Below are 26,027 nucleotides of genomic sequence, written 5' to 3'. Positions count from 1 at the left end.
CTGCCATACTTTTTTGACCGTATGTCCTTGGTTAACCCATGTCTCGTCCATGAAGTACAATTTTTTTTGAGCTTCCGAAATTCGTCAATTTTTCTTAGATAGTTTCTTCTCCATGCTATTATTTCTTGACGTTCAATGAGAATGCTTTTCCTGTCAACTTTTCCGTACGTAAATTTCATTTCGTGTACAAGTTTCCTAAAAGTTCATTTACCCATTTTTGGGACCAATTCATGATCGCTAAGTGCCTCCAGAACTGTTTGTAGTGTCGGCAGCTCATTTCTGAAAAAGAAACTGTGAATAGTTCTGCGTATACTGGTTTTGGCTTCTTCATCAACTGTGATTTTTTTTCGTCCGCTACTAGTTTTTGGCGTTTGTACGTCCCCATGAATATCTGCTTCTCTTAGTATTTTGTAAATCGATGATTTTGGTACACCGGTATAATCAGAGCACATATCAACTAATTTATCTTTTGTAATTGTGGAACTTAATGATGTAGAAATTCCCGGTTGGTTATTCGGAGGTACACACGTACAATTACAGCACATATGCACAAAGTTATCTTTTGGTGGCTGATGATCTCTTTCAAGACAGTGAAATACTCGCAGTACAATTTGTTTTTCTCTTACTGACCGAGACTCCGACCGTTTTACCTTTTTCGACGTGGAAGGCCCGACCATGTCTCCCATGTTTTGAGTAGTTTGAGAACGGTGTAGAAATATAATTATGTAATGATTAAACACTTATTAGCACTATTATTTTCACCAATTGTTATCACAACACGTCGATTGCTGACTAACTTGACTGTAAAACGTACAATTCACGCTGTATAATTCACAAACCAATGATACGCTCATGGCTGCAAGTACATTAGTGAGGACTGCAACGATGAGATGGAAGTTACGGTAAAGTGACAAAGACAGAAATATCGTTGCGTACAGCGTTGCCACTAGTTGTAATAAATATCTAACACTATACAGAAAATAATGAATTTTAACTGATCAGTAATCAAGTATTACTCATTACAAGCTCATTACTGATTTTTGTCATAAATAATACCTTTTAATCGTACTAGTATTGTGTATTATCTATAATTTGCCACAACCTACAACTCTACTGCTTACTATATTTTGATTCTGCTATAAACTGGTAACGTAAAATTTAGATATGACAACGCGCTTTACTCTCAATCATTATTGGTTTTACTATATGTAGCGACAAAAAAATATATTAAACTAAATCTAAATGGTGACAGTGCGGTGAGGTGTTCTGACCATGAAATAAAGTTAAGTTTGATTACTGTATAGTGTAGTCAATAATTATAGTCAAACCCACGAGGAAAACGTAAAGCCGGAATTATATTATTGTGTCGTGGTGTGTCGTGACGCGCCACAAGTATAACGTATCCATACATTTAGTATGTTTAGAATTATATTACTAATATTGATTATTGATATAATTATAATCTGCATTTTTGAAATCAAAGAAATATTTACGGTGCATCACAAAAAAACATATTTATCAAGTGATACTGGGTTCAAGCTACTGGGTATTCCTAGTTTGCAATGAATTGCTATGCGGTCTATCCAAATCCAAAATTTGTGATGTGTCTATTAGAAAAAATATGGTTTTCCGTTATCCAGCTGTCGCACCTCCACGAACGACAATCCTCAGAAGTCGAAACTTGTGCGAGCAAAGGATTCACTAGGTCTTACCTTTTAACGGGTGATTCCAACATTAACAGAAAATGTATTTACATATTCACAAAAAAAAAATCTCCCACATACGAGAGTAGAGTTAGAGAAGGAAGGGGGATAGGTATGTCAAAAAGAAGTTTACATGCCAAAAAGAAGTTTACATCTTAACAAAAAACTAGATGAATTTTTACCTAGAGGTGGCAGTAACCACGTTAAATTGAATGGTACGAAAACCCAGGACATACAATTTCACTGGTGGCGTAGACTAATTTATTTTGTGACAAACTATTACAATATGTCTCGGTAGAATCAAGTTGATCCAAAAGTGTATTATTTCTCTTCTAGGAATACTTTTATGAAAAGAAGCTGCCACGAATATATGTAAGGTTAGGAGTTGGGTGGAGCGGACTTTCGATGAATTCATACGTTAACAGGTAAGACCAAATGCGATTTTTTAAATCAAATTCATTTTATTGAAAAATAAATTTGTTTTATTGTACAATTCCATAATAGTAGACATTAAATTCTCAGAAATATTACTGTATCAAAACGAAAAAATTGTTGTCAAGGTTGTGATACTATATATTTTATCAATATTTCTCGTCACGTTTAATATAATTTCCGTACGCCACTGCCGGAGACAGATTAAAGCAAAAAATAATCATCGTACGCCACTACAGGAGACAAATTAAGGCAAAAATGTCAGGCATTTCTGAGAACTTATTTAGTGCCTACTATTTTTGAATTATAGTATAAGTTGTTTCAAAAGTTTTGTCCAATTTTATGAGTCTACTTTAAACTGTAATATCTCAGTGGCTGCTTATTCAATTTAATCGAAATAAACGCCATTTGAATCAGTGCACTTTTGCCAACGTGCCAAGTTGATTAATTCCGTCAGCATAAAAATTGGGTGCTCGGGATTCCATTAAGTTGACGAAGGCCATTTTTGCCAAGTCCTGATTGACGAAGGTTCTACCGGTGAGAAAGTTATCGAAGTGCTTGGTAGTCAGTTTTCGGTACATTTCGTCGATGTTCTCACAATAGGATCTACTGTGATGGTTTAGCCCGGTTGAAGAAAATTATAGTTAAAGTGAATCACACCAGCCACTTTGGAAAGTGCCTGGATGACTCATCGTTGTCCAACTACTGTCCTGAACGTCTTGTGTTGTCGTAGACGGTTACTGTAGGTCGACCACTTCGGGGCTCATATCCGTTGCTAAAATCTTCGGAACTAAATTTCGCAAATCAAAGTCGAACAGTTCGTTTATTAACACTATCATTGCCAAATGTTTTGGTTAATTTTTTGGACTGTTTCGGCAGCTCTTTGATTCAATTTTGAATTAGTAGAGGAAATCGCTTAACAACATTATAAGTATAGGAATATGCTGAAAAGACGCAAAACATTTGAATATGGGAAATACTGAACAACATCAATGTACAGAGTACAAAATTGACTATGATCAGAATATACCACGATACAGTAGAATAAATATTTATTAAGATATGGACGGAAAAACTTTTGAAACAACCTAATAGATTGAATGAAACGTTTGTTTTCAGAAGATCAATGTATATATCCTAATATCAACCCACTAAAATAGTTTTACTCGTCTCCTAATGATGATAACAATAAGCGATTCATTATTCCATGTTTATTTTAGAAATAAAGGATATAGACAAACCTATGCATAATATGCATTTTAAATATTATTTAAAATAAAATAATGAGTTTCATAAATTACTTATTCATTCTTCGGCACTCCAGATGGAATGCTTTGATACCAACACTGGAATTACACGATTCGAAGACGAGTTACAGTCGCTTGCTAGTATATTATTATCCAAATTGCACATTACATTGTGGGGGCAGTCTGCAGTTGTTCATTGTAAAAAAGTAAATTACAGTAACACTTCTAAGAACGTGATAAACCAGAATATTTTACTGAGATATCAATGTGTGATGGACTACAGGACGACCTTGAAGTAACACTACCCTGATGAAATACCTACACTGTTAAAAATTTCTATACTGATTTTACAAAAAATGCTTTGGAAGTTTTAACGCATAACATTTTTTTGAATAATAGAATCACATTTTGTAAATTCACTACACGATTTATTTCAACTCAATTTAGAAAAATTACAAAACATTTTTGAATTTTCAGTAAACTTACACGTGACGTTTGTATTGTTATATTACAATACAAACTATGTATTTTTGTGAAGCAAATTTGGTAGAAAATGATTTTCAATTTCAAGAAGCTGCATTGTAAATTTACTACCGAAATCAATTGAACTTTGTTTCAAAAAATTACAATATATTTGTTGTTTTTTTGGTAAACATTTTGTGGACAATTGTTTTGTATCAATACAACACAATCTTTGTAAATTTGTTAAACAAATTTCGAAAAAGTTGATTTGTAATTTCAAGAAACTGCATTGCAAATTTACTACGCATTCAGTCCAACACAGTTTCAGAAAATTACAAAAAATTTGTTACTTTTTTGTAAACATTTGATGGGAGTTTGTTTTCTATTATTACAACACAAAATTTGTGAATTTGTTAAGCAAATTCGGTAAAAATTGATTTGTAATTTTAAAATACTGAATCCCAAATTTACTACGCATTCAATTCAACATAGTTTTGAAAAATTATAAAACATCGGTTGCATTTCTAGTAAATATATATTGAACGTTTGTTTTGTAATATCACAATACAAACTTTGTAATTTTGTTAAACAAATTCAGTGGAAAAGTTTGTAATTTCAATATGCTGCATTGCGAATTCACTAAATATGAACACTGTGATTTTCTAAAATAAGTTTTTATTAATTCTTTACTGATTTATAAATAAAGCATATTATTGTACTGCAGGACTTATAGTAGTGCTCTAATTGAAGATCTTGAACAATTTAATTAGAGATGTTTATTAATAGTGGATATATCCAAAGTTTTAACTTAGCAATATAATATTGCAAATAATTTAGTTGTTGAATGAGAAGTGCGATTTATAGGCTTCTTATCAAGATACCAAACAATAATTCATCATTTTCTTGATCAAAAAAACAGTTTATTGGATAAAATCACTTTAAAATCAACAAATGAAATTTTATACAATGTAGGATATTTAGTCTACATTATATAAATAAAACTCATACTTGATTATATTGTATTATAATTCAAACTTAACATAATATACATTAGGTAAGAAGTAAAAATTAAGGTAAGTGAGTAATGCAGTCGAATAGTAATAATAAACATAGTAAAAAATTAAGGATTATAACAAGTATTATACAAAATAGAAATCACATCGTAATAATGAATGATAATTATGTAGTATGTAGGTATGTATAACATAAAAAGTACATAATTATATTGAAATAAAAATTTAATGCGATTCATCAGCAATACATGACTCGATTGCTTCATCAGCTTGCTGACTTTAGGATGGATATTGGTTGCTTTCCTTTTTCCGTCCCGCTTTATACGTTTGGGAAGACAAATTTCCAGAAAAAATCTAAAATCGAAGTCATTTACAAATCAATCGCAAGCAAAAGAGAAAACAAAATTGAATAATATAAATTGTCCTGAGACAAAATTAACATAATTCAAGTGACGTTTTTTATCAGTGCAGTATCTATAAAGTCTTATATAAAGCTTTTTCGCAAGAAATATGTACAAACAAATTATCAATCGCTTTAGATTGAAAACTTCAATTATTCAGATAGCGAAAATGAATTATCTTTAAAATCAATTGTCAACAGAAAGAGCATTTGAAATGTAGAGTTTAATTAATCCAAAAATGAAAAATAAAACTGATTTCAAACTTTTTTAAGCTGTTTACAAAAGAGAGTATTGGAATTATCAAAAATCTAGAGAAAGCAGTTTTTAACACTCACCGTTAAATTGCTTCAATTGTTCCCCCAATTTATGGGGGATATGCGAAGCCAAAAACGTGATAGCACAAGAATGTAGCCAATATTCCATCAAGAAATGAAGGAGCATGTATTTTTATTTCAAATACCACATGTATACATTTCCACTGTCATGTAAATCTTTTCCTAAAAAAAATATTTGATAAATATATATAAAATATTTCAAACTATTATTGTTACATTATCATTGTTATTTATTATTTTTAATCAAATGAATTCAACTTTTTCATATACAAATTATTTCTGAAAATAGGTGAATTTTATGAAATATCAAGTACAATAATTTTGAATTTCATTACTTCATACTTCCATTGTCTAATATGATATAAAATTATTTGAAATCCCTGAAAGAACAAATAAAAAGCAAAAAAAAAACCTGAAAGCAGATTACAATAAAATGAAAATCAAGCAAAAAATTGAAAAGTGAACAATTGAAAAAATTAAAATTAAAAGATTTCAAGCCACGAAGTTTCGATTGTCAGTATCAACAATCGTCTTTCGGTGATGACTCATTAGCCGAAATCGATTGTGGATACTGACATTCGAAACGTCGTGAAGTACCTTAGCTTGAAATTTTTGAATTTTTCATTCCATATTAATGATTCAATTTTCAATTGTTGCTTGTATTTTATTTCATTGTAATTCCATTCCATGGTTTTTTGCTTAATATAATTGTTATTTTCAGCTATTTATTTTAATTTTCATTTTTATTTGTTCTTTCAGGGATCAAATCATTTTATATCATATTAGACAGTGGAAGTCCGAATTGATGAAATTCACAATGAAATATTGTGAAACACCTTCAAACATACATTAATTTTGATAAAACTTACTCGATAGTTAAAAGGAACTAACTTTATAGAAATATGGAATTGTTACGCATCTCTCACCATCAATACGGGACTTGAAACAGGCACCTTCTCGAGTAAGTCATCATCAGTTAATTCCTCCTGCCGAAAAAATTAAAAAACTTTTTAGAAAATCATATTTCTATAAATTCATCAATTTGTTAACATAGTATTTGTAACTTAAGTTAGTAAACTTACGTTAAAATTGAAAACTGATGGATACCATAACAATCTGAAACATATTATTAAATAATTACATGAAATGACTTTATTTCTAAAAGATCTTGAAGAGTTTTATATTTTATTGATTTAAATTTTTACCAACTATTGACTATAATCGATTCCTTACTTGAGCAAAAGATTCACACGCACTATTCACGGAAAAACAAAAGAGACAGTTTTAATTCACAGAAATCAAATAAATGTAATTCTTCAAGCAATGCTTACAACTTCGACTTATATGTGTCTGGATCCTTCCTCTCTCGGCACTGTTACACTTGACACTGAATATGTTATAATACATACATACCTACTCCTGTACTCCTGAAATGTAAAAAAGTGTCTAGACAATTTCTAGCGGGGCTGGACGCGTAACCGCCAAAACAAAACAGTATTGACACCCAATCGACTTAAAATATTAATGGGGCCTGCAACAATTTTTTCAGGATATATGTGCTCAGTGAATAATTACCCTGAGTATAATAACACTGATAATGTACCATGTAATGTACCATGGTACATGTGATAAATTCACATGTACCATGGCCAACTTTACGAATGCTGAAGTGGCTGATTCGGTTTTTGCATCTCCAACGCGTGACTTCTTGTGCAGGGTTATTTGCGAATCTTTCCGAAACTGGAAGCTTTGAAAGAAATTTTGCGGTAGAACGGCCACAGACAACAAGATGTATGGAATAGGGGGAGGTGATTCTCGAAGAAATTAGTGAACATTCAAAGACAAGTACAAAAAAAAATTAGTCAAACTTCAAATGTGAGTCACATGACCGTTTACAGAATTTTAAAGGAAGAGCAATCATATATCCTTATCATATTGAGCGTATTTAGGCACTTACGTTACGTTACCAGGTATCGAATTTCTTCAATGGCTCTATAGAAAAATCGAACAACATCCCCAAATTTAATCGAAAATCCTCTTCACAGGTGAGGCTGATTTTTCAAGAAATGGGGATTACCTACATGCGATAACGCAAATTCATTTCCAAAACAGATTCTCTTTCAATGTATGGGTAGGCATACTTGGAGATCATTAAATTGGGCCCTATTTTCTTACCTCACGTTTGAATGGAGATGCTTGCCTAAATTTTTTGGAATGCGAGCTTTTCCTGCTCATGGAAGATGTTCCCATTGGCCTCTGAAATCACTCTTGGTTTATGCACGATGGAGCTCATTTTAGTGTGATAGCAAGAAATGTCTGAGACCTAGCATATCCCCAATGCTTGATAGGAAGAGGAGGCATACAGTATTGGCCCCCGAGGTCTACGGATCTCAATGCCGTCGACTTTTTTTGGGGACACCTCAAATTACTAATTTATGCCAGTCCCATTGAAAACAAGGAAATGTTGAGGGATCGCATATATCATCATAGCTTAGGTACTACGAAATACTCCCGGCATTATCCAACGGGTACGGAATTATTTGATGAGGAGAGGAGAAGCTTGTATTGCTGTTGGAGGTCGTCACTTTGAACAGTTGTTGTAATAGTTGTTTCGTTTAATTTTTATATGTTTATTTGCCTAATTAATAACACAGGACTTTTCTAAATTGTTATTTCCACAAACTCCGAAATGAAGCACTTTATAATTGAATAATTATATTTGAATTTTTTTCAGTTTGGATTGATTAGGCATTTCAATAATGATCAGTTTAGGAGAAGTCTGTCCGGGTATACTGCCTATAAAGTTTGATGAAAGTAACTGAAATTGCAAAAAGCTTATGACAAAAACTAAACAAATGATTTTTCTATAATTATTTTATAGGAAAAAGTTGTTTATTTTGATGAAATCCACCACATACTCATAGTTCTTGTAATGTTTTCAGCAACTTCACTAAGCGCCTTAGGAGCTAAGTAATATCCATCGATATAGAAAATTGTAAATATTTAGAAAACGATAACCTCTAGCGTTGTTGAGGAAGTGTACCTTTTTCACTTGGAAAGGGTGTGGGAATAAGGTTTTTTCGATAAAAGGACCAAAAGTATACTGTCAAAAAAGTTAAGGCAATTTGAAATAAATAATGACAGCGTACGCAGTGCCCTAACGCGTGATCCCTAACACGTGTTAAAATATGTTTACATAAAACAATACACTAATGATAATGCATTTAATTTCCATCACCACAAAGTTATTCATCAGAAATAGGGAGATATCTAGTTCTTTCTAGAAAATTAGAATTGATAGGATAGTAAAGTTCAAAAAAAATGATTACAATCCAATGGATGGAACAAAAATTGCTTTATCAACAATGATAGAAATTAGGATCGAATGATTTTCAATACAAAAAAAATTAACCGTGATTACGATTCCAACTTGCGACTACAGTCAACACCCCCAAGCTATCGCAATGTACCAATGATTGATGTTGAAAATTCATATTCAAAACTTTCATTCAAGGCTAAACTTCCATTCATCGTATCCATTTCCTCAAATGATTGTTAGTGATGACAAAATTCAAATATTGTCGCCAATCAAATTCGCGATGATTTTTTTCTGATATATAAACGCATGATACAGTGGAAATTCCCTAAAATTCATAAATATTCATTTGTTTCGAGTGATAACCGAATCTCTATTCATACGAGTATACATGATTCAATTGACACCAAAAATCATTAGTGATTAACCACTCAGTTATATAACTATATACTAACTCACATTTCTATCACAACTTAGATTATCGCATTGCGACCAATAAATGATATATACTTTTTTGCAATCTGAAAATTGTAATGAAAACATTAGTGAAATTTTCGTTACTTCATAGTACTTTCCATTCTAACAATTATTTATAATTTTACAAAAAATTGAAGTATATTACACCATAAACAATGTACATTTTGAAAACTTCTCATAAAAATTGCTAATTACAATACGTGTGGGACAAATAAACATTTTTAGCCGAATTATAAAGCAATACGAAATTTGCACAAAAAAGTTGTAAAATGACTAAAAATATTTGTAAAATTCAAGTTACTTCATAGTATAATCTCAGTTTGAAAAATATTTCATAATTTTACAAAAAAATCAAAGTAAATGTAAATAATTCTACAAATAAAATTTGTGAATTTAGAAAACGTTTTGTGGAAAATTGACAATATGTTTGAGAAAGATGAAAATTTTTTGTGAAATCATAAAGCACTATATAATTAGCAAACGAAAGTTGTTAAAATACTGAAAGTATTTGTAAAATTTCAATGACTTCATAGCAATTTCAGTTAAAAAAATATTTTATCAATTTACAAAAACTTACAGTGGAAAACTTACAAATGATATTTGTAAATTTCAAGAAATTTTTATGAAAAATTTAATAACGGTTCAGTATAATTACAATAAGTGTAATGAAAATGAAAATTTTTGGTCAAATTACAAAGCACTATATTATTTGCAAACAAAGGTTGTTAAAATACTGAAAGTATTTGTAAAATTTTGATGACTTCATAGTTATTCCAGTTTCAAAAATATTTTATTAATTTACAAAAAATGTGAGTGATTCAATTTACAAATGATATTTGTACATTTCGAAAACTTTTTATGAAACATTTAATAACCCTTCAGTATAATTACAATACGTGTGAGAAAAATGAAAATTATTGGCCAAATTACAAAGCACTATATAATTTGCAAACAAAAGTTGTTAAAATAGTGAAAGTATTTGTAAAATTTTGATGACTTCATAGTTATTCCAGTTACAGAAATATTTTATTAATTTACAAAAAATTTTAGTGATTTAATTTACAAATAATATTTGTACATTTCGAAAACTTTTTATGAAAAATTTAATAACGATTCAGTATAATTACAATACGTGTGAGAAAAATGGAAACTATTGGCCCACTTACAAAGCAAATTTTAAAAATACTAAAAGTTTTTGTAAAATTTGATGACTTCATTTTAGTTCCAATTCCAACTTTTTTTTTATAATTTTACAAAAAATTAAAGTGAATCAATTCACAAAAAATATTTGTAAATTCGAAAAACTTTCTTTCGGAACTGACTTACGGTTTGGTAAAATTACAATAAGCTTAGGGTTATTTGATAATGATTGTAAAATCACGACTCAGTTTAGTAGGATTCCAAATATTTTTTGGTAAATTACTCAAATCGTGTTGAATATTGTATTGGCAACACTTTGATTTGTAATTTAAGTAGTCATTTGTTTTGTAATACATTTGTAATTTTACATACATTTTTAACAGTGTAGTCACTGAAAAGACACTAGGATGGTAAACGAGGAGTATGCCGTTTGATTGGGAACCCTCTCTGAAAGGATATATATTACAAATAGTTACATAACCGAGACATAAACCTTCTAGCAAGCCCAGTTGAACATTTATAAAATATTTTGTCGAGGAGTGAATCTCCAATAACTATATATGTCAGTTCCAATTATTCAGAGGCCAATAATATTCCTGAATTATTATTATGAGTTTTTCATCAAGAGGTAACAGGAGTGCATTATCAAAGATAGTCACAAGGTCACAAATGGAATTAATGAAAACATATTCATCGACTAGCTGGTCTAAAAGACTCATTTTCTCAAAAATCTAGTCAAGTTAGAATTCAAATCGAACAGATCATACATGAAAAATGTCATGCTTTCTATTAAATAGACATGTGATCTAATTGATCCACACCTGATCAAAACTCATAATGACCTAGGTAACACATTATTATGAGATTTTCACTCAACAGTCTATAAAATCGCAACACGTGTTCTACTACAGATTAGCTTCTTCAGGCGTGTTCCCACTAATTGAATTCTACCTAGGTAGAATTCAAGTATTACTTTATTGTGTGGTTTTTCACTAAACACTTCAGAAAACCGCAACATGTGTTTAACTATACAGGGTGGGGCACCGAAAACGAAACAGATCGAATATCTTCAAAACACATGTGTTCTGAAAAAAAATGCAAAAACACGTCGATTTGTAATCCAAGAGGAACATCCACCACTTGGTGACTATCACCCAAACAATTTGAATAGGGAAAGTAGTAAGTGTGACACATCTTTAAAAAGGTAATTTCATAAGGAATTCAGCCATGTCAATTTTAGCTACCTAACTTTCGATTTTAGTGCCTTCTTGCCAATACCATTAATGGACCAATAATACGATCGCCAAATATTCCAGCCCAAACATTAAATTTTTGTGGGGATTGCGTATGTACTTGGTGAAACACTCTTGGATTGCAATCTGACCGGTACCGACAATTATATCGATTGACAATCCCATTGAGATAAAAACTGCATTCATCCGAAAAACAAATATTGAAAACATGATTTCACAAAATTGTATTCGACGATCAAAGTCGTCTTCGTTAAGTTCCTGAACCAGTTTAATTTTGTATGGATGGAATTTGTGAGCTTTCAAAATTCGTCCGACGGTACGTCGACTTACTCCAGATATTTCGGCAAGCTTTCGTGTACCAAGAGTTGGATCTGCAGCAACCTGTCCTAAAACCGCTACCTCCACTGCTTCGTTTCTTACTGGGTTTTCAATTTGACGTGTTTTATTTTCCACAGATCCCGTTTGTCGACATGAAATTAATTCTAAAACGTGTTTACGATGTAGGTACGTTTTGTTTGGGTGTTGCTCATTGAAAAATCTACTGGCTTTGTTGGCTCATTCATTATTTTTGAAATAATATTCAATTATTTTTATTTCACTCGTTAATGTACCTGACGTACTACTGTCAAGAAACTGACACAAATGAGCACTGAAACAAAAGGTTTTTTATTATACCAATACATATATAGGCGTAGTAAATCAATTGTTATTCCAAAGGTACGAATGTCATCAAATAACTTCAGAAATGCTCAAAAACGTCAGACGGCGTTTCGAGAATAACTTATCCTCATTTATGGCAATTCATGGCGAACACTTTGAGTATCTACTGTAAATTAAAGTAGTTTGCGATGATTGGATTATGTAATTTTTTCAATTGTTGTTCTTTTTTCGTGAATTGTTCACATTACCTTTCAAATAAAATGTGAATTGAAAAACGAAACAGTTGTTTTTCCTGCAATAGAGCGCCAAAATGAAAAGTTAAGTAGCGAACACTCACATGGCTGAATTCCTTATGGAATTACCTTTTCAATGCTGTGTCACACTTAGTACTTTCCCTAATCAAATTGTATGAGTGACCAAGGAGTAGGGCATAAGAAGTATGACAGTTGAGATAACGATAGGATTTGTCCCTCTTGGATTTAAAATTGACGTGTTTTTTTTTGCATTATGTTCACAGCACATGTGTTTTGAAGAATTCGTTTTCGATGTCGGGTTAAATCGAACCATAATTACAAATTTCGTCCGCCATTTTGGAGCCACCATCTTCATTTTTTGCATTGAAAAACAATTAATAATTACCGACCCTGAAAACCACCTCTTAGCAATTTTGAATCAAATCGGACGATAATTGCAAATCTTGTCCGCCATTGTGAAACCGCCATCTTGTTTTTCCCCTAGAAAAACTCCATAATGCACTGTCACCAAATTTATGACAAATTAGCTTGCGAATGAAGTATCATAATTTAGAATACGGAACAGTTTTTTTTCCCGCAAGAAGGCGCCAAAATCGAAAGTTAGGTAGCTAAAATTGGCATGGCTGAATTCCTTATGAAATTACCTTCTTGACGATGTGTCACACTTACTACTTTCCCTTTTCAAATTGTTTGGGTGATAGTCACCGAGGGGTGGGGGAAGAGGTATGGCAGTTGAGGTTATGATAGGAAGATGTCCCCCTTGGATTTAAAATCGACGTGTTTTTGCATTTTTTTCAGAACACATGTGTTTTGAAGATATTCGATCTGTTTCGTTTTCGGTGCCTCACTCTGTATAATAGCTTCTTCACCTCTACCTAGGTACTCGTAGAATTTAGTTCGTAGGAACACGCCTCGTTGGAATTGAATATTTGGGTGACTACCTCAGACACAAATGGCAGAAGCAGAAATAACTGTTTGAAAACATGCTTCGAGTGTGGGAGAGATAGAAATATATGGACAATTTCAAACTCATTTGGACTGCTATTCTCGTCTATCGCCGATTTTTCATGTTTTTTTTTTTTTTTAGAAAAATCAGTGGATTCTGATAGCTTTGCCTCTAAGCTAGCTGCACCGTATCGAAATCCTTCACTTCTTTGAAATTTTGAATTGGCAATAATTTTAGGACCCTTCATTACCCTATTGAACAACATTCTGTTCTTCGTTTAAATAAAATACTTACGTATCAGAAAGATTCTTCAGGTGTGGGAGAGACAGAAATACATCAACAATTTTAGACTCATTTTGAGCTCCTATTCTCCTCTATCACTGATTTTTCATATGCTGTTATTATTTTTTCATTTAACGACGTTGTATACCGACCACTTCTCAAAATGATACGCTTTTGACTGACTTAGTGAAAAAAAGAACCGTCCTATCTTTTGAGCTGTCTGAAGGGGTGAAAATAAGATGGGAATATTAAAAAAATTCGTAACATGAAAAATCAACTTCTTACACTGATCAACTGAGATATATGTTATTCATGATGATCGATTCAACAAAAAAACATTCACGACATCGTTCCAGTGTCCTGGAATCCAAATGGAATAACGAGACAAGTGTGCTGTCGTCAGCAAAGCAATATATTAGATTCTTCGTTCATTCCAATAAGTCGTTGATATACAATAAATATAGAGTTGGAGACAATATGGATCACTGTGGAACACTAGCGCTGACGGTAAAATTATTCCGGAGATATCCATCGACGGCCACTTGCAGGAAACGTTTTGTCAAGAAGCTGGAGAGCCATACACAAAAATAATCCGACAAGCCCTAGCATCGAAGTTTGGCCAGCAAACCCTCATGCCACACACGCTCAAAGGCCTTAGAAATATCAAGCGCAACAGCTCTTGACTCTCCATGCTTCTCGATTGCGTTAATCCAAATATGGGTGACATACGATGGAAGGTCAAAATAATAAGTGGATAAATGTTTTTCTTCTTCTGTGGTTATCATATCTAAGTATATATTATGATATCTAAGTAGAGTATGAAATTAGCCTAAAATTATGGCCTGAAAATAGATGTAAAAATGCAAAAAGTACACCTCTCAGACGACCTGTAAAACTCGGACGTTTCATTCAATTCTGAGCTTATTTCACTAAGCCACACTAAGCCAATCAGTAATATATATATATATATATATATATATATATATATATATATATATATATATATATATATATATATATATATATATATATTAAAACTGAAATATGTACAAAGTTTTTATAATAAATGATAATTTAATATTTTTCTCTCAATGTACTTTGTGGATGTGAATAACTTCGCGACCGTACTCAAGCATACCTGCAACTCAACAAGCAACAGGGGTAATAGACTAGGAAGGAGCTTAAGCGTACTTGTTAAGATAGCAAAACCCAATGATCTGAAAACATTTACTTCTACAATCTTTCAAAGAAGGCTGTTTGATGTATTCCCAAATATCAAAGGGGTGTTGACATTTTATCATCAAGCTTTTAATATTACTGGTATAATGGCTTCATGTATAGGTAGACTAAGTATATCAGAATTTATTTTTTGAAACTTCTACTCTGATTATACAAAAAGTAGGACATTCTTCCTCTAGTACTAATAGTAATGTACTACTCCTGCTCTTAATAAACATACATAACTAGGTTTTTCAAAGCAATATAAATAGCTGTAGTTTTGGGTTGTTCTCATTCAGTGAATGTATCACATGAAACAATGGATACATTTATATTCAAATATACTGCAAAGGAACCGGTTGGCTTATTCATTCAGCGGATCCAGTCTGCTTAGGATTCTGAGCCAAGACTTCCTCATACCACAGATAGAAAATGAAAAGAATTTATTTCCCCATGCCTCTGAAGCTTCGAATAACAAAACGATTGTAAAGGAATACAAAACAATGTAGGTACTAAAGTATAGGTAATCAATCAATCTTACTTCAGTTTTGTTAACAATTTGAATGTTTCTCAACTGAACTCTTGGAGGTCGCTTCTCATCATTCCAGGAAGATGCTTCTATATTTGGAGAAGTATCGCTATTTCCACAAAAAGTTCCCCAAGGCGAAGGAGCATTTTGTTGAGTTCTCAAGGGCGGTAAGATATACAACATATTCAGGGCACAGCACTAGGTACAATCAGATAAACGTTGCTATAAAACAAAAGCACATTCTTGAAGTTTACTGAATTAGTCAAGTGCAGGAATATAGTTCAGATTCAATATAGCATCCATATTGAAGTGTGTGATTCAAGTTATGGGCAAATAAAAACGAGAATTTTACACGACACAAATAATCACGGAAAGCTCAGGTATACCCTCCCCGTAAAACTTCCGAATGAAAACTGACTTAAAACAGCTGCGTGCACCAACACCAACACTGATGTTTGTAATCAATACACCAACCATACAGAGCTAAATTTCCCCGTAACTATTACCTCCTAATTATTTGCTTCTGAATAAGGATCATTTTCAACATTTTACACCAATATCGATTTACAATTTAAAAAAAAATAAAAGTACTTCTAGGAAGGAGTATACCTATGAATAATTCGAGACAAACATATAAAATACGTACCAATCAAAAATTCCAATTACTATCTGATTAGTGATTATAACTTTTGTCGTGTTTACACGGATAATACTTAAAGTTTGATTACGGTTTGGTAGAAATTGAAAGAAGTTGAGGTTATGCATAAAATTTTCTCTGATACACAATACTTTTTTGAACCTGACAATACTGTCTTGTTAATTTGGCAACATTTTGAAACAATGCTTTTACGTTCATATTTTTTCCTTGAGCTATAATGGACCATCACTTTTTATTCTGGTTTAATTGTCTATCTCCTTAGTACCTACATTACTACTTACATGATTCGGTGAATTATTGGAACTAGGACTCCGTTGTACTCTAACTAATGCCATTTTGTAACGTCACCAGTCTTGATTGAACACTTTTTTTTTAAACACTCGAAATAATTTCACAAACAATTCATAAAACACAACATTATTTTTGACAATAAAGGAATGTTTTGGTTTCTTTACAAAAGACTTTCCTTATGAAGTCACACTCAATACTTTCCTTTTCAACCAATCAAGACATTTTCGGGATAATTGTTCAGTTCCACCAATGAAAATCTATTTATGGTAAAAATCATTTCAGAGTACTCGGCGCCATCTATAGATGTCTACAATAACTACTTTATCAGTCCCTAACCTCACAAAAACATTGCAAGTTAGGAAATTTGTTAGATGAAAAAGTAGATCATGAGTAAAATATTCACCCCTACAAATCAAATTCGATTGACGAATGTTGCGGTAGTACGAATAAAAAAGGCCGGAAAGAGATTCGAAATAGCCTGCTATCGAAATAAAGTTATATCATGGAGAAACCAAGTGTAAGTAGAGCAAAACATTGCAACTATTTTGTTTATTTGATTTAGTCCATATTGTAATCTGCACCTTTGATCCACAGAGAAAAGGATATTGACGAAGTTTTGCAAACACATACTGTATTTACCAATGTTTCGAAAGGACAGGTTGCAAAAAAAGATGATTTAATCAAAGCATTTGGAAATGATGAACACACTGAAATATGTAAAGAAATTTTGGCTAAAGGTGAATTGCAGGTGTCTGACAAAGAACGACAAAGTCAAACAGATCAACTTTTCAAAGATATTGCAACAACTGTAGCTGATAAATGTCTAAACCCTGAAAATAAACGACCATATCCAGTCTCCATCATAGAGAAAGCAATGAAAGACATACATTATTCAGTAAAGCCAAACCAGTCCGCCAAACAACAAGCTTTACAAGTAATGAAACTTCTCCAAGAATCGATTCCCATTGAAAGAGCAAAAATGAGACTCAAAGTTAGTTTCAAGGGTAAGACAGCAAAAAAAATTAGAGAAAACTTCTTGAAAATTGAGAGTTTGGAGATAGAAAATGAAGAAAAAGAAGAAGATGAAATTACTATTGTATTTTTGGTAGAGCCAGGATATTTCAAAGAGATTGAATCGATGGTTAAAGTAGAAAGTAAAGGTTCAGCTTTTCTAGAAGTAGTGTCCTATAAAGAAATGATGTTAGGTGATGAACATTTTTAAATAAATTTATCACTTGACTTTTCGTTTATATTTTTCATGACCATTTTACTAGAAGTATATTTTGAAAATAAACACATTTTAATTATTCATTTAATTACATAACGAATAACATTCATCAGTTCCTTACATGATATATACACTCTAAAACACGTTTTTTGCTAACAATGATTGGAAATTGGCCAGTTATTTTTCTCTCAAAAGGCATAATACCCTAAAAAAATTAATTGTTAAAAAACTTATAAGTAAAATGCAATACTTGAAGCAATTTATCAACTTATCTAGCTCCCCTATCAAGGATGTAAAGAGAATAAAAATGAAATAATTTCAAACTAACTCTATTCCCTTCAACATTATTTTTGATTTACTAATGAAAGCTCACATACAACTTTTACAAGCAAACAATCTGACGCAATTACTTGATAGAAAATATATTTACTGAGCTTGAATTTTTTCATCCGGTTTGGGGATATATATACTTTCTACACGCTGATCTTGTTTGGCAGCTACCCGGGAAATTGTAAATAGAAAATCTGACAAACGATTGAGGTAAATTTGTGCCTCCTTATCCAAAGTACCTTGTCTCACCAGCGGTACTATTATTCTCTCAGTTTTACGACATATAGCTCTAGCCACATGCAATGATGCACTGGCTACTCCTCCCCCCTGAAAAAAAAAATATTTTGGATGAGCTACATAGCCAGCTTGATAAATCTTTAAAAAACTCTCAACAGATATCTATTTCATTACCACCACTTTTGTGGTGATAATGAAAGATCTTTTGATAAAAAAAACCTGTAAAAAATCATCTTTTTCACTTCCATTATCTAATTTAATAAACATTCATAAATAGTAGAATTTAGTAACTGCAACTCATGCTCTCAACCCGGTTTGTATCATTGGAAAAACAAAACTGGAAAACTAGTAAGGCCTGTGACTTGTTTTTTATTTTATTATTTTCAGATGTACAAGTGAATTTGTGATGTCTTTTAAGATATGTAAATTATCGCTCGGAGCAGCTTAATTGTATCAATTTGAAAATCTATTACATATATGATGGAATCGGCCGATACTTCATGAAAATCCATAACTAACGTATTCTAAAAACACTTTATTGTGTGATTTTCACACAATAAAGTGTCACATATTTTATTACCTGGTAAAAGTTTAGTTGATAAGAATTTGGTGGGTACAGTTCAATTATGTTCCTTATAATTGATATTCTAACTATTTTTGGAATATCAACACAGTGCTGATGACACAAGTGTCTGATCCTCAAACTTCAAATTACACCATTAAGAGTTATAGTGTTCTATGTAAGTGAAATTTTATATCAGTCTTTCATTACGTTCTGTAGCGTTCCTGTAAATTATATTTGTTTCAATGTTCATATGAAAGTAATTATTTCGAAAGACATCTTTTTTTTGTAATTCCATGTTCATGTGGAAGCAGCTGTATCAAAAGGGTTTTTCTCTGTTTGCATATGAAAAAAACTTTGGTATTTCAATTAATTTGAAACCTTTGCCTCCTGGCAAAAGTAAGTGACTGAGTCAAGAGCCCTAAGTAAAAAATAACATAAAATAAAAAAATTAATTAATGATAAGTTTATCAATATTCCATTAAATCTCAACTTGTGGTCAGTAAATAATACTGCATTTCATTTTTGTTAATGATAGATTTTTGGGCTCAAACTTCAAATATAGTAAACATTGAATTTAGTGATAATAATTACACAATTTCACAAATATTTCAATTTTTAGGCACGACTCGCTATAGAGTAGCTTCCTTGATAGAAATGAATATCACACACTGGGCTACAATGAATATTAGCAAAAAGGTTTAACAATGGTGAGTGGTCCATCTTCTGTTGGTCGTTCAGTAGGGAACCTGAACGTATTCCAGTATTTTTTACCCTAATGAATGACCAACAGGAAATGGATCACCCACCATTGTTAAACCTTTTTTGATAATACCATATTCAAAATTTACTTCATGTCTAAAAAGTAAGAGTGTGATTGGTTTACAAATTCTACCTAATAACCACTCAACTTAGGAACCAATTATTATTGTATATAAGAACTGTAGCCCGGTGTAATATTCATTTCTACCGAGGAAGCTACTGTGTTAGCGAAACGGATCTAGAAATTGAAATGTCTGTGAAAACTGTGTGGGTATGGATGATGTTTTATAAACTCGTGAATCAAAAATTACATGCTTACTGCTTACTGAATGATAAACATCCCTCTTACTACTTACTGGTATTATATATTGCTCTGGTGCAGGTAACTGTTTAGAATACTCATGAATCCAGTCTTCTAGTTCTTTAGTATATGCTAGAGGTATAGTTGATTTGTTAGATCGGGAAATTGCCGTACTAATATCAATTATTATTGTCTGAATTCGTTTGAGTTTATCTGTGTATTCATGTTCTGATTGTTGACCATGTTCCCTTGCTAACCTACAAAAACATTTGAGGAATTAAAGGTACCTCTTTGTTTTTACTAGAAGTATTCACCCTAAATAACTCAAAAGTTCTTCTGTTGCTCCAATAGCATTGAATATTTGACTGTCTTTGGGTAATACATCTCCGTTAATGATTTTTGAAGTTCCATCGTCTCCAAGTCTACTGAATGTGTCTGGTTTTGTTTTAAAGGAATCAATGTTTGGAGATTTGGAACTAAAACAAATATATCAGTCTAAAAAATAAATAATCTCCTATAACATACTCTGTTTTTCTTCCACAAAAGTTCCTTAGTTGATTGAAATGGCGAGGGTGGAAAAATCTTCTAAATACCATATTTGAACAAATTGATTTTTCAAAACAAAATTAACCTTTAATTTAAAATTGTTAAAAACAAACAGTGGAAAATTAGAAATGACAGGTTAAAATTATTATGATCGTGTTCCGTTTCCCTAAAAAGTTACTATTTGCTATCCCGTTGTTCCGGTTAGGGGCGTGACCAGTAAAGTCTGGTTAGTAACTGCACATGTTTGTAACCTGTGGCACAGTAGAATGCTAAACTATAGTGTGTATGTGGTAACGGGCCGCTGAAAAAAATTGGTAACTCATCTGTAATCGCAGTGACCGAACAAATAGCATTGAAATGTCAACTGCTAGTTAAGTATGATAAAACCTCCTGAAGTATGTTCAGTTACGGGACAGATGTTATTTGTCACCAGAGCTCCGATCCAAAAACAAGGTTACTACAGTTGAAGTTTGGCTCCCATAATTGGGAGAGAGAAAATCTTAACTCACTGTTTGAGTTAAGATTTTTAAAACTAATCTGATGTGGAGAATGAATTTGATGATTTTAAACAAGTTTGTTAATATCAGGCTGGAATTTACCCAAAAACAGTCACCACGTTCGGTAGTCTGCAAGCGACTTCTCTTTTTAGTTAGCAACGTTGCCACAGCACTAAATCCACGTTCACACAAATACGATGATGGGAATGCTATCAAAAATCATTGAACGATGGACCACAATCCAGGGTACAATTGCGGGATTGGCTTTTGTAGCCAAAATTCTTGATATCCGTTTTTGAAAATTCATTTTTATTTTCTCGTTCGTTATCAGTTCTACGAGTTCTTCTTCCAGATGGGGTGATTCTGCTGTGTTGACATTTGAAAAAGGATCCAACACCCAGTCCGGTATTTCCAATTTTAAAATGTCTTGGAATTGTTCTGCGAAATCACTGTGGAGGTTCTCCAAATGTTGGCAGTAAACAAGCAAGTCGTCGTTGTGGAAGCATAGTGCTGAAAAATTAGGAGATATTGTAGGAAGTTCGGAGTCCGTCGTCGTCTTGCTTAGAAGCCGCTGAAAAAAGTTTTGACACAGTTCGCTGAGCTGAGCGTTTCTTTTCCAATTTTTGAAAATAAGTCACACTTTCATCTTTTTTATCTGAATGTATTTTATTCAATTGATCTTGTAGCTTTGAGGGTTTTATCGCTTCATTCGAAAATTTTTTTGACAAAGAAGGCACATAGGCGAAGATGGATTTGTGGGATTTTCAATAAATACATAATTATGTCTTCATAATTATGTATTTCATAATTTTGTCTTCAAAAATGCCGAAGTGAAGAATCGAGTATCAACTTACTAATGACATCACTCATAATATTCACCACCGCACGTACAGCATTTTACCTAGCTATTCGCGGGCGGGCCTAGTACTTTCGAGAATGGAAACTAGAAACTTCTCGCTTCGCATTGAAACTTACCGCCATCTATTTTACAGTTTGACAACTATCGGACGCGAAATAGTTACTGTCTAGTCCTCTAGATGCCGTTACACGAGAAAACGCGCTTTAAACGTAAAGAAGCGGTAAAGTTTGTGTTAAAAGCAAAAAAACATTTTTAAATTACCCATCGCCCTTCTAATTCAATAAACATGAACTGATTTTAGTTGAAAACAGTATACAACGTACGGGTAAAATATTAGCGGAAAAATTCAATGCTCACCTTACGAAGCCGGTATCGGTAAATTTCTCGATAACAGATTTCTTGAGAATAACATCCCACTCAATTCCTCCACTTTTTTTATGTCTCCCATCACTGAGAGGGAATTGATACAGTTAATGAATAGACTGAAAAACACAAATGCATGCGGAACAGACCAATTATCAAACAGGTTGATTAAATGTTGCTCCTCTGAACTATGTACTGTACTCACCTTTCTAAAAAATCTATCAACAGAAAAAGGCATTTTCCAAATAATTATCCCCTAAAAAAGGAGATAAAAATGATTTGAATAACTACAGAGCAATTAGTATTCTTTCTAGCATTTCCAAACTATATGAAATGAATCTAAAAGAGCAGCTGAATGGTTATTTTACTGCGATGAAATTATTATCACCATCTATCTCAACATGGTTTCACGACTAACAAAAGCACTGATACAGCTCTTTGCGACTTTCATAGTCGCATAATAACGGCCTTGGACAAAAAAATATGTGCTAGGATTGTTTATTGACTTTTCACGTGCGTTTGATTGTGTTAATCACAGCCTCTTGCTGGAAAAACTCTCGAGATATGGGGTGAGAGGACTGCCACTCAATTTATCGACCTCCTATTTTAAAAATAGGAGACAAATAATGAAAATTGGGGAGAATATAAATTCTGAAAAACACATTGCTGATGGTGTGCCTCAGAGATCCATTTTGGGACCTTTTCTGTATTTATAGTATTTGCAAACGATCTATTAGTGTATCTAAATGGAAATTCTGCCACTCACGGTATATGTTACGCTGATGACACGAATATACTGGTTATTTTGAAGATGACCTAAACACTGTTATAAATATAGCTAAAAGCACTTTCAGTAGAGTTATCGCTTGGTGTGAAAAAAACAACTTGATAATGAATAAAGCAAAAACTAGTATATTGCAATTCTTGGTACGACGACAACACCATGAGGTGAGTCTATACAAGAATACCAAATTACCATTGGATCCCACAACAACTAAATTGTTAGGAGTTACTTTTGATAACAATTTGCAATGGAAGCCACAAGTAGATAATTTGTGTAAAAAGCTCAGAAATTCCTGTTATTCTCTCAGGTATCTCTCCACTCACTGCAGCCAAGAGATTCTACTTACGCCTTAATATGCGAATTTTAATTCTCACCTCAGGTATGGAATACTGAACTGGGGCACAAGCTCCTCTGTGGATCGAGTGTTCATGCTCTCCTGCAGAGAGTCCTGCAGGGGAGTATTTCAGAAGTTAACAAATATTAACAGTTGCAGGAATATACATACTTGAGGCATGTACATATGTATACCGCAATAAAAACAAATTGGCTGCCAACAGACCCTCACATACCCATTTGACACGAAATGGCTACTTACTTCTACCCGGTCAACATCGAACTGCTCTCTACCAAAAAAGTTTTGACTATCAGGGATGTAAACTGTATAACAAACTTCCCGACGACATTAAAGTTTCAGGAAATATTTTCAAGAGAAAAGTTAGGCAACTCTAATTGTCAAAAAACTGCTACACTGTTGAGGAGTTTCAACTTTAACATTATTTCCATGTGAAGTGTACGGTTTATTTAATATACATCTTTTTTATTTATAGAAACGTAGAATTAGGAACTTTAATATATTTTATATTTATACTTTATATTATTTTTAGTAATTGTTTGTGACGTGGATGTCCTATATACACATCCAGAGATATTTAATTATTCTAGTCATTTCATATGTATATACATTTTCTTATATCATTTCTCTACTTGAATTTAGTGACGTTTTTCGCTTTTTTATTCGCATTATCACAATGTTGATGTGCAAACTAATTTGTGAAAATAAAGAAATTATAATAATAATAATAATTATTATTATTATTATAAACCGCTTCAACGCCCCCCAATCTTCTCTGTGCCCTTTTCTCGAGAAAAATATCTGATAGAGGCGCAATACCACTGCGCCAATTCACTGCTCATTCACTACTCATTTAAAAATAATGTTTAATGTGGAGTGTTTGATGATAAAATATTTGGACCGTATTTCTTCAGAGGAACTTTGACACTGGAGGGTTACCATAAGGCTTTGGCTAATTATATTAGTGAGGTTCCGGATAATATATGGATATCATTACCAAACAAGATGTGTGTTACAGATATTGCGCCAGTACACGAAATTATTGTAATAAAAATGTTCACAGGCGTTATAGGGTCCAATTGGACCACCCCGATGACGTGATTTAAACACAATCGGACTGTTTTCTCTATGACTATTTGAAGAAGAAAGTTCATGAAAGTTGATCTTTTACTGACGTTCCATATTTACAGTATGTTAAAACAATTGTGCAAATATAAAGCCACAATTTATAAAGAATGCCGTTGAAGACTTATGTAGAAGAAGCGTCGTTTGCATTGAGCTTGAAGGACGACATACTGAAATGTAGGCAGTGAATTTTTCAAAACTGTATTTCGTGATATTTAATAGTGTAGGAGTGCAGTTGTACAACTTGAGCCCTGTCTGGAGCCGGATTGAACTTAAAAAATCAACGAACCTTCACTTATTTTTTCATAAGAATGAAATTAAAATTAATAATAAATTTAAAAGTATTAAAAAGCTATGAAAATTGAATCAATTTTATCTACTAAGAGAGCAGATTTTACGATTTACTGACCCTTAAGACCAAATAAACGTGGGCTTAATGCACAGAAAAAAAATTGTAACGAATATGAAGCCGCCCATGACCAGTACGCCGGCTGAATCATGGAACAAACACATGACATCACCGCGAAAGACTACAGAATTCTAAAAAGGACCGTTACCGATATAAGCACGTCGTCCCGGCCCAAGAGGGCAGTTCAGAAAGTGAATCGAGCTGCTAAACAAGAAATTCAAATAGTGGATATAAATTAAGCGTTAGTGGCTAAGTGTTGTAATAAATAAATTAGTTTGTGATTAGTGAAATATTGTTGGAAATAAATTTGTTTGAAACAGTTAATTTATTAATTTGTCACAATTTGTGATCAGAAGATCCCGAAACATATTTATTCGAAGTTTCTGGGGGTAATTTGAGTTCAATAATGAAGGATGAGAATACCAAATCGCTGAAAGATGAACTTCAACTTCCAGAAGCTTCTCTTGAGCAAAAAGATGGGCTGACGTAAGCGCGCCACGTGACTGGGTGGTCTGTCTCGTTGAATTATTTATGTCTAAAGAAAATTCAAATCTCCCGATGACGTCACTGTCTCGCTGAACCGACGTAACTCCTACTGCTTGCACTGGAAAGCGCCCTGGAGTTTGAGGCTGCAAAACAATCCTGCAAGAGCCAGAGCAAGGTGATAAAAAAAATGTTGCTCGATAGAAAACAAATAAGATGCTGGAACTATGGGAAAATTGGGCATGTGCGTAGCAAATGGGAAAATTGGACAAGAAATCGCACTGGGGAAAACCCTGTTGCGTGTTGACAAAGTCTGCGGTCAGGGTTATGAATGTCAACTACTTTCCCGTGACCTTGAAGAAAGTAACAATGCTGGGGCACTGTTCGTACATTCCTCTGTAATACGGAGTGTACGCAGTCCGGTTAGCCAAGCCAATAACTTGCCTAAAGTGTTGGAGAAGTTGATTGACATTTCCTCCAAAGACATATCACCAACTCACCGATCCAAATTGAGGGAGTTAGTCAAGAAGTACCGGGAAATCTTCGATATTGGAGATGGAAAAGGCGGCAGA

General features: G+C 32.8%; 3 protein-coding genes across 9 annotated transcripts in view; 1 reads left to right on the top strand and 2 right to left on the bottom strand.

The window, feature by feature from the left end:
* Positions 1 to 16,815, bottom strand: part of LOC111512666 (Protein phosphatase Slingshot) — a 389,035-nt gene extending 372,220 nt beyond the window's left edge. Inside the window, exons 1-2 of one of the 6 annotated variants that reach the window (XM_074175275.1) lie at positions 16,608 to 16,762; positions 15,681 to 15,890 (exon numbers count right to left, since the gene is read on the bottom strand). In XM_074175275.1, the coding sequence (XP_074031376.1) occupies positions 15,681 to 15,851 (171 nt within the window). In that variant the 5' untranslated portion in view covers positions 15,852 to 15,890; positions 16,608 to 16,762. Of the gene's footprint in view, positions 1 to 15,680; positions 16,089 to 16,314; positions 16,331 to 16,607 lie in introns of those variants that run through there. The other 5 variants (XM_074175277.1, XM_074175278.1, XM_074175279.1 and 2 more) reach the window with 5 other exon arrangements.
* A 97-nt stretch (positions 16,816 to 16,912) lies between these two features.
* Sbds (SBDS ribosome maturation factor) lies at positions 16,913 to 17,857 on the top strand. Its single transcript, XM_023167663.2, has 2 exons — positions 16,913 to 17,134; positions 17,212 to 17,857. Exons 1-2 carry the CDS (start codon positions 17,004 to 17,006, stop codon positions 17,837 to 17,839), a joined length of 759 nt encoding a protein of 252 aa, XP_023023431.1. The 5' UTR covers positions 16,913 to 17,003; the 3' UTR covers positions 17,840 to 17,857.
* Positions 17,858 to 17,915: 58 nt separating this feature from the next.
* On the bottom strand, positions 17,916 to 20,921 carry LOC111511636 (corrinoid adenosyltransferase MMAB). Of its 2 annotated transcripts, XM_023167665.2 has the most exons (5): positions 20,563 to 20,921; positions 20,352 to 20,513; positions 20,093 to 20,294; positions 18,276 to 18,502; positions 17,916 to 18,050 (listed from the first exon to the last, which is right to left on the bottom strand). In XM_023167665.2, exons 1-5 carry the CDS (start codon positions 20,631 to 20,633, stop codon positions 18,023 to 18,025), a joined length of 690 nt encoding a protein of 229 aa, XP_023023433.2. In that variant the 5' UTR covers positions 20,634 to 20,921; the 3' UTR covers positions 17,916 to 18,022. The 2 variants fall into 2 exon arrangements, with proteins under 2 accessions (XP_023023433.2, XP_023023434.2); XM_023167666.2 differs by having other exon boundaries at positions 17,916 to 18,502.
* Between the last annotated feature and the right edge of the window lie 5,106 nt (positions 20,922 to 26,027).

The sequence above is a fragment of the Leptinotarsa decemlineata genome, unplaced genomic scaffold (assembly GCF_025532065.1).
Source record: "Leptinotarsa decemlineata unplaced genomic scaffold, Ldec_3_MD MMD2_tig00001019_RagTag_RagTag, whole genome shotgun sequence".
Lineage (NCBI taxonomy): Eukaryota > Metazoa > Arthropoda > Insecta > Coleoptera > Chrysomelidae > Leptinotarsa > Leptinotarsa decemlineata.
The sequence above is the reverse complement of the archived record's forward strand: the minus strand, read 5'-3'. Positions and strand labels throughout refer to the sequence as shown.